The 8,320-nt window shown below is 35.8% G+C and overlaps 2 protein-coding genes across 3 annotated transcripts; both read left to right on the top strand.

Moving 5' to 3' along the window:
• The first annotated feature begins 2,395 nt into the window (after window positions 1-2,395).
• On the top strand, window positions 2,396-5,131 carry LOC116405663 (E3 ubiquitin-protein ligase UPL6-like). 2 transcript variants are annotated; one of them, XR_004218757.1, is made up of 5 exons: window positions 2,427-2,767; window positions 3,634-3,714; window positions 4,338-4,411; window positions 4,708-4,852; window positions 5,076-5,131. XR_004218757.1 is itself a non-coding variant. In XM_031889563.1 (4 exons), exons 1-4 carry the CDS (start codon window positions 2,744-2,746, stop codon window positions 4,596-4,598), a joined length of 261 nt encoding a protein of 86 aa, XP_031745423.1. In that variant the 5' UTR covers window positions 2,396-2,743; the 3' UTR covers window positions 4,599-4,657. The 2 variants fall into 2 exon arrangements, 1 of the variants encoding a protein (XP_031745423.1); XM_031889563.1 differs by lacking the exons at window positions 4,708-4,852; window positions 5,076-5,131 and adding an exon at window positions 4,517-4,657 and having other exon boundaries at window positions 2,396-2,767.
• Window positions 5,132-5,655: 524 nt separating this feature from the next.
• On the top strand, window positions 5,656-6,923 carry LOC116405664 (E3 ubiquitin-protein ligase UPL6-like). Its single transcript, XM_031889564.1, has 5 exons — window positions 5,656-5,887; window positions 5,975-6,061; window positions 6,184-6,323; window positions 6,509-6,632; window positions 6,879-6,923. The coding sequence occupies exons 1-5, from the start codon at window positions 5,864-5,866 to the stop codon at window positions 6,921-6,923; spliced, it is 420 nt and encodes a 139-aa protein (XP_031745424.1). The 5' UTR covers window positions 5,656-5,863.
• Window positions 6,924-8,320: the final 1,397 nt, after the last annotated feature.

Below are 8,320 nucleotides of genomic sequence, written 5' to 3'. Positions count from 1 at the left end.
GTTGTTCTTGATAGAAACCAATTGAGGAATCAACTTTTGGCTGCACCTGTGAACTCTAACACACCTGCAACTCTATTGTTAGACACAATTATTTTCTTATTACAACCTGAACTCCCATGGGTTTGTAAAATTGTTGGTTACTTCCTGGAAAGAAATGCATATGCGTTGATTAGGGATATCACTTTGACAGGGAAGGTATAAATGTACTTCCTTTTTTTTCTACTTGCAAGTGGTTTTTTTTATAGACATTCTGTTTTGCCGTGGATTATCCTCTGCAGGTGTTTTCAGAGAACTAATTCACACTCAAACTATTGCAGGAAAGTGCAGATTCACATTCCAAGAGTTCATTGGCTTCTCTAGAACATCTGCTGTCTCTTTTGAGTTCTCATGTTGGTAAGAAGCCATGTTGTTGCCCACGTGTTGATCCCAATTGGAGTTTCTCCTCTCAAATTCTTACTCTTCCTTTACTGTGGCGGACATTCACATTTCACACCTCTCTCTACCCAATGGACAAAGTTGCATGTGTCATCCTCTACTAGGTTTGTGTACCTTGCTGTTTGGATATAATGGCGTTAGTAATGGTTTAAAGGTCATGTTTTCTCAATAACGAGAAACATAACATGCATGTACTTCGTTTAAAAAAGAAAAAAAAACTCTATAGATTTTTTTTGAAAAGATCTTTTTAAGTACAACTTGGTGTGGGACATAAAAAATTATGACTATTCTAGCATACAGAATGGAGTTAGTTCCAGTACTCTGGAGTTTTATTAAAAACTGCCACGAGAATAAAAAATGGTCATCCTTTTCAGAGAAATTGGCATATTTATCAGGAGATGCACCTGGTTGGCTATTACCTTTGGCTGTTTTTTGTCCTGTGTACAAGTAAGATTATCTTCTTTATTCCTGTTCCTCTACTTTTGAATTTCGCTTTAATTCCTCATCTGATGTTATATAATTATATGGTATGTTATAAGATTCGGCATGTCCTGATCACTTCTTTCCTTATCAATCAGGCACATGCTCATAATAATTGACAATGAGGAGTTTTATGAGCAGGAGAAGCCACTATCGTTAAAGGACATCAGATGCCTATCGTTATTTTAAGACAGGTGAGCTCTTTAATTCCATCATATGTCCAAAAAGATACCCATACCCTCCCACTCAAGACACTTAAGTAATTGCTCAGAGAAATAACAAAATACTTGGCCCCACTCTAACAAACACATTCCTAAGGGCCCACACAAATAGAAAAATACCAACTAACTCTCAATCATTCTTTCTTCTTCCTATTCTTGTCTCTACGGGAATACACGTTTACTATGGGAGGTCTATCATTATCCGCCCCCAAAGAGCCACCTTGTCCTCAAGGTGGAATTCAGGAAACTGTTCTTGAATAAGAGCAGCTTGTTCCCATGTTGCACTTTCAAGTGTCCCCTCACTCCAACGGATCAAAACTTCTAAGTTGTCCTCCTTTTCTATTGTTTTGCGAACTCCCAATACTTCTACTGGAGACACTTGCATAGACAAATCAGCAGCCAAATCTTTTGGAATTGGGAATAATGGCCTGTTTGAACCCACGACCTTGGTCGGACGCTTTGAATCTGGCCCACAGAAGCTATCGGAATTCTGTCCAGCTGCCGATTTTCTTTCTATCCTCCTTCCATTGATACCAGTCCAAAGCTTCCCCCTCCAAGCACAGGACCGCCGCATCCAACTTATCTCTCTCCGTCAGATATTCACCACAAAATAGCGCTCCACACGTTGTAGCTATCCATCCACATTCTCTTCTTCCTCTCCTTTAAATATCGACACCTCCAGTTTTCGTAGCCTCATGTCAAAAAGGGGTATCTCACGGATATTTGGTGCACATGGTACTCCAACTCCCTCATCCACCACCGGTTGTTAGTTTTTTGTTCACTTTTTTCTTCTTGAACTTGTTCCTCATTCATTATTCCCTTTCCCTTGTCCGTAATCATTCTTTCACTAGACGTGGATCCTTTTGAAGCACTTCCCATCACTCCCATCCTGTGTATTAACAATTTCATATCCTCACTCAATTTTTACAGATTGTGTGGAATAAATTAATTAAAGTTGTTTCTACCAAAGAAAACAAAAATAATAAATAAAATTATATGTTTTTCAGATTTTATTTTATGTTTCTAAAAGTTGGATGTATTCTGATCATAACCTTTTTGACATATTGTAAAAGGCATTGATAAATTAAATTAAAAAAAAAAAGCATTTACAAAAATTGTTGAAATTCTTTTAAACATTTAGGTGTAAAAATGAAACAAATAGATTAATGCGATGGAAAAATGGTCTAGATCAATCTAGTATCCTGGTATCACTTTTAGCTGATACCACACTTAGCCTGTTGATCAATGATCTAGATCAATCTAGTATCCTGGTAGAATCTTTTTCTCACTTCTTATCTTAAATTATGAAGGTGACATTCCTGAACTAGAGCTATATTTTGTTATTATAAACAATGAATATGGAAAGCAAATTGAAGAAGAGCTACTTCCTGGAGGAAAAAACCGTCGTGTCACCTGTGAAAATGTCATCACATTCATTCATCTTGTTGCCAATCATCGTTTGAACTTTCAGCATAGTTTGTCCCTTGTTTATCCAATGTGTCTCCCTACTCCAATGTTGATTGAAAACATGTCCTCCTCAGATACGACAGCAAAGTTCTCATTTTTTGAGAGGGATTCAGCAGCTTATACAGAAAGAATGGATCAACATGTTCAATGAGCATGAATTCCAGGTATCACTAACTCACTGAGATAGTAACGTGGTTTGCATGAAAAGGCTGTTTTGCTGTTATATAATCTCTTGATGACTCGTTTATCATTGCACATCAACTGCCTCATGTGCCTTGAATCCTGTTTCATGCTAGTATTAATTATACTATTTGGGAAAGAAGTATGTTAAAGGAGGAACATTTTTTCTCCTAGACCATACAAAGTCAGTAGGGTTAAGCACTTAGATTTGCATTTTTATTCTTCTTATTGTGTGGGTGTGTGGGTGGGGGGAGGGGGGAGGGGGTTAGTAGTTTTGATAATGTGCCATTGTCGACCTTTAATTTTCATGTGACGTGAAACACTAAACTAATTAAAGCAAGAACCTAGAATGATTAGGAGTACACTTGATCTTGTGATCTGGGCAGCAACCAACCAAAGCCTAAACCCTAGAGGCATCAGGGTCTTCCTTATTGAGTTCACCTGAAGGAATAGATGTGGGTTTCCTTGATGAAGTGAAGATTCAGGTTCTGGATAAGGAAACTAGTCTTCCTTAAGATTCAAGTTGTTCATTTTCGAAGAGGCACAATGCTCGTAAAAGTGTAGAGGCAGAATTTTACTAATCATTAAAATCTGAGAAATAAACAAAGTGAACTAGATTATTTTTAGCCTACATGGACTCTAAGTGGTGACAACTGAAGTCCTTGTAAGGGGAAAAGATGTGGGAAAAAAAATTCCCTTGCGATGGGAAATGATAAGAAAAACATAAAGAGAACCCTAATTTAGGTCAAATCATGGACCAATGGCTAAATACTATGAAGTTTTGTTGCTGGTCTTTTGTGGTTCCAGGATAAATCGAGTTGCTGTCTTTGACTGGTCTATTTCATTTCAGCTTTCAATATCAGGTTCACTGGACAGCTTGGATGTTGATGACCTACGGACACATACTACTTATTCAAGTGGTTATCATAGGGTAAGTTCTATTAAACCTTTTTTCTATATATGTATTTTTGTTTCTTTTCTTTTCTGCGTAATTGTTTTGCATATTGTGTTCGATAAAATTTTGAAAATTTGAAATCTTGCAAGAAGATTAGTTACAATTAATCTTCCTTTGGAGGTTGAACAATTCTTGGTTTAGGATATCGAATACTAGATTTATTGTAGTGCAATCGGAATTGTGATGTCAAGTCAATTAAACTTCAAAATTGTAGATGATGTTGGAAGATCTCACCGGGTAATTGGGAGATGGTTTTGAAGTCTTTGGAGTTTAGGGAGTTGGTCATCGTTTAGATTCTTTTTAATATTTTTCAATTAATTTCGAATTCATACAATGTATATGCCTGTATTAGTGTTTGAAACTGGGTGATAAATTGATTACCATTATTCAGACTTCTAGTCCTCTCTTATGTTTCTATGACTATGAAAACAAACTTTGGACTTGTATTGTTTGTAATGCTCTGTTTGGTCAGGCACAACCATGATCAAGAAATTTGTGATAGGAAACGGAGAAATATCTTCACTTTTTTAATGCTTCTGCTGGATTGAAAAACCAAATGTGGGAACTTCGGAATTTGAATTTTTATTTCATGCTTTCAGGAGCATTATGTCATTGAGATGTTTTGGGAAGTTATCAAAAGTTTCTCAGTGGAAAACCAAAAGAAATTTCTGAAGTGAGTATTTTCATTACACATCAGTTGGTTACTTCTTGTCTCAAGTTGGCTTAAAGAAAAACTGAACTTCAAAAATATAACAATTGTATCTTGCTTTTTCATTAGGTTTGTAACTGGTTACTCTCGAGGACCACTTCGTATCCTCATTATTCTTAATTATTTGTTTTGGTTTCCCTTAAGGGGATAAGTTGGTTCCTTCTAGAGCTTAAACTAATTTATCCTGCTAGCAAAAATCATGTGAAAAAGTAACTCAGTATGAGACAAGGTACATTTCTGACTAGTACTTTATTGTGCAGAGACTGGCAGATGGTTTAAGTAGCTTTAAAACAAGTAGAATAAATCTTATTGATTTACCTGGTTCCGGAGGCAGAAGCTAACAGGTGCAGCTGGGGAGCGCTTGAAGGAAGCACGCAATATCAACCGATCACTCTCACAACTCGGGTAACCGATCAAAACTATTGGGAGATATTTCAAATTTCATTTAAGCAGTGATCTTTCCAATGATTTTTTTCTTTATTTATTTTGTAATGTCAATTAATTGGCTAATTATTTATCAGAATGCTTGTTGATATCGCTGCATGTTTTATTTTGTAATGTTTGTACTTTTTAGTTGTGATTTGTGAATATGCTAGGATTGATTTGATTTGCTCTTCTGACTGTTAAGATCGGAATGATGTTGCTCATCTGAAAGAAGGCAGCATCATGTGCTTGAAGACTTGTGGAGTATGGAGAGTGAATGGTCAAATTTGAGGAATCGTATCTGCTGGCTTTGTAGTCCAAACAGGTTGTCTGGCTAACTTTCTTTTTCTCATTTTCAACCAATTAGGATAGCTGTCATGTTTTTTGAATTCCTTGCCATTGTTGAGTAGTAACTTGGCATTTGTTTATTAAAAGGTTTTAATTAAGATTATGGTGTTCATAACTTTGTAGTGTCACACTAAATAACTTAAAAGAGTTAGTTTGACAGTTGACAAACATGATAGTAATGTGATAGTGAGTGCAAGGGTAAAAAGAGCTGCTTCTGTTGGGTTAAAGGGATGTTTGTGTTTTTTAGTGTGATGTGTTTTGTTTTCAAGTTCGTTAGTAGACGTATTACTTAATTGAGCATTTTGATACCATAGCCAGTGTAGGGGAAGATGAATGGAGGGTGCTATGAGACTAGTTAAGACTTATATGTATCCTAATTTTAGTAATATATAAAATTGAGAGAATTTCCTTTGATTTTCAGGAACAATGATGAATAATCAATGAAAAATGAATGAAAAGGTTTATCCATGCAAGCTTCAAACCAAAGTCAAGGATATCGATCCTTCCAGGGGAGTCCAAAGTTCCAAGATTGTTTATCCATGCATCATTTTGTCGATCTACTAAGATTAAATTGTCTCGTTGTAGTTGCAAGACTGGAACAATAGACGGCAGTTTACACCACCCAGTGACTTCCATGCTGACGCGATGAATGATTATTTCATTTCACAGGTAATTGTTCTCAATGAATGTTTTGGTTCTAACGACCTGCTATCTGATCGTAATTCTAATTATTTACTTGGCCTTGTTTCTTTGTAGGCAGTGATAGAAAATACCAGAGCAAATGATATACACAAGCGAGTTCCCTTTTTAGTACCGTTTACTAGCAGGGTTAAGATTTTCACTGTAAGCAAGTTATTTTTTTGGTTTCCTTATCCACAATATTGAATTTCTTGACGACTGTTAGTTATAGAAATATGTAAGATATTTTTTATTTATGGTTACTTTCTCTATAACTCATTTCACAGACACAACTAGCAGCAGCTAGGCAAAGGAATGGATCTCTTGCTGTTTTTGCCAGAAACCGGTTTAGAATTCGACGAAATCATATATTGGAAGATGCTTTCAGTCAGATGAGTGCATTGTCTGAAGTTGATCTTCAAGGATCGTAATTTCAGACTTCCATGATTTATGAAAAATGAAATTGTTATCTTACTTTTTTCTATCTTTTTCTTTGCCCTCGTGAAAACGACCCCTTCCCTCTTCTGCATCCTATAGTTGCAGAGTTACTTGTAATTGTTTATTAGTTTTTTTTGTTGTGTTGGGTCAATTGCTTCACTTTTCTGCATGCAGATACGTGTGTCTTTTGTTAATGAATTTGGAGTTGAGGAGCAGGAATGATGGTGGTGGTATTTTTAAAGATGTCATGGAGAACATTACACGGGCAGCCTTTGACGTGCAGTATGGTTTATTTAAGGTTATCACGACATTCCTTATTATTTGCATGGCATGGCTTTGTTAATCCTGTAGTATTATTGGATAACATGAAGCGTGATGAGACAGCCATAGTTTTTGAAATCGCTTTTCAAAATAAAAATAGTTGTGAGATCACATTTCAATATAAAATTGGTTGCTTGAAATCTGTTTCATAAAATTTCAGTAATATGTGGGTATGTATTGTTCATTTTTTCTAATATAAGTTATTTTCTGCTTGGTAATCCAGCAAATTGCTGACCATTTGCTCTACCCAATCCTGGTTCGGGAATGATACATGAGCAACATCTCCAGTTTTTCCATTTCCTCGAAGTTCTTTTGGCAAAGGTATGGCCATAATTCCCAATCATACATGGAATTTACTTTGGTTGATTAGTTTTTTCTTTTTTTGGATAAGGATATCCTGGTCTTGGCCTTATCGTGGAAGATTCTTATATATCTTTCACCCCATACTTTGGTTGAATTTTGGAACATTAATGTATCGCCTGACATTCATAAATACAATGTCATAATTTGAAATCTGCTGTCTTCCTACATTATGCATGTTTTTCTGTTATTGAAGTTGCTGCCCGGTTGTGCTAAAAGTTCTCAAGCAGTCATGCTAAAAGATCTCAATCACATTAAATGATTTTTGACAGGATGTTGTTGTTTACCCTTCTTCCTGTAGGTCATTTTGAAGGAACTCTTGTTGATATACTTTTTGCAACATTCTTCTTGAGCAAGTTAAAACAGAAGTAAGGTTTTTAAAGATTTACTGTCTTACTGTTTTGTATTTTGTGCTGATCCACTAATCGTAGTATTGATGGTCATGACAATGACTAGTTGCAAGTTACTTGAATTTTTAGGGTTCTAAAAATCTTACATTTTATTATGGGTGCACTGCCTACTAATGAGATTGTCAATTGCTAACTTCCAAATGTTGAATTTGGGATTTCCATGCTACATTCACTTTCTTGATCTGCAATTACAGAGCTACTCTATACTGGAATAAAGTCTCATCTGAACTGTACATTGCTTTTGATGCTGTAATTGCAAAGCTAGGAAATCTTTATGTATAATGCCTTTTTTTTATCATTTATTAATGAAAATGAGAAGCCTTTTATAGGCTGGAGATTACAAGAGTTGTTAAACTAACTTGGGGTTGAGTTAGTTTACTTATAACTAACTCAAGATACAAAATTGTTAATTCAAATAACTAATCCTAAACTATAAAAATGGTAATTCAAACACCTCCTCTAGGATAAAACTCAAGAAACATAAAGAAGGGGGATGTTCTACATTAGCTTTTGTCAAGGCTTTAGCCAAAATTTTATTTATCAACTGTGGGGGAGGATTTGAGAGCTCCCCAATCTCTACACACTTCTCTAATGAGAGTCTATACCAAAATCAAGATACCCATACCCTTCCACTCAAGAAACTTAAGTAATTGCTTAGAGAAATAACAAAATACTTGGCCCCACTCTAACAAACACATTCCTAAGGGCCCACACAAATAGAAAATACCAACTAACTCTCAATCATTCTTTCTTCTTCCTATTCTTGTCTCTACGGGAATACACCTTTACTATGGGAGGTCTATCATTACCCGCCCCCCAAATAGCCACCTTGTCCTCAAGGTGGAATTCAGGAAACTGATTCTTGAATAAGAGCAGCTTGTTCCCACGTTGCACT

This window comes from Cucumis sativus, unplaced genomic scaffold, assembly GCF_000004075.3.
Source record: "Cucumis sativus cultivar 9930 unplaced genomic scaffold, Cucumber_9930_V3 scaffold138, whole genome shotgun sequence".
Taxonomy (NCBI): Eukaryota; Viridiplantae; Streptophyta; class Magnoliopsida; order Cucurbitales; family Cucurbitaceae; genus Cucumis; species Cucumis sativus.
This window is presented reverse-complemented; position numbering and strand designations above follow the sequence as displayed.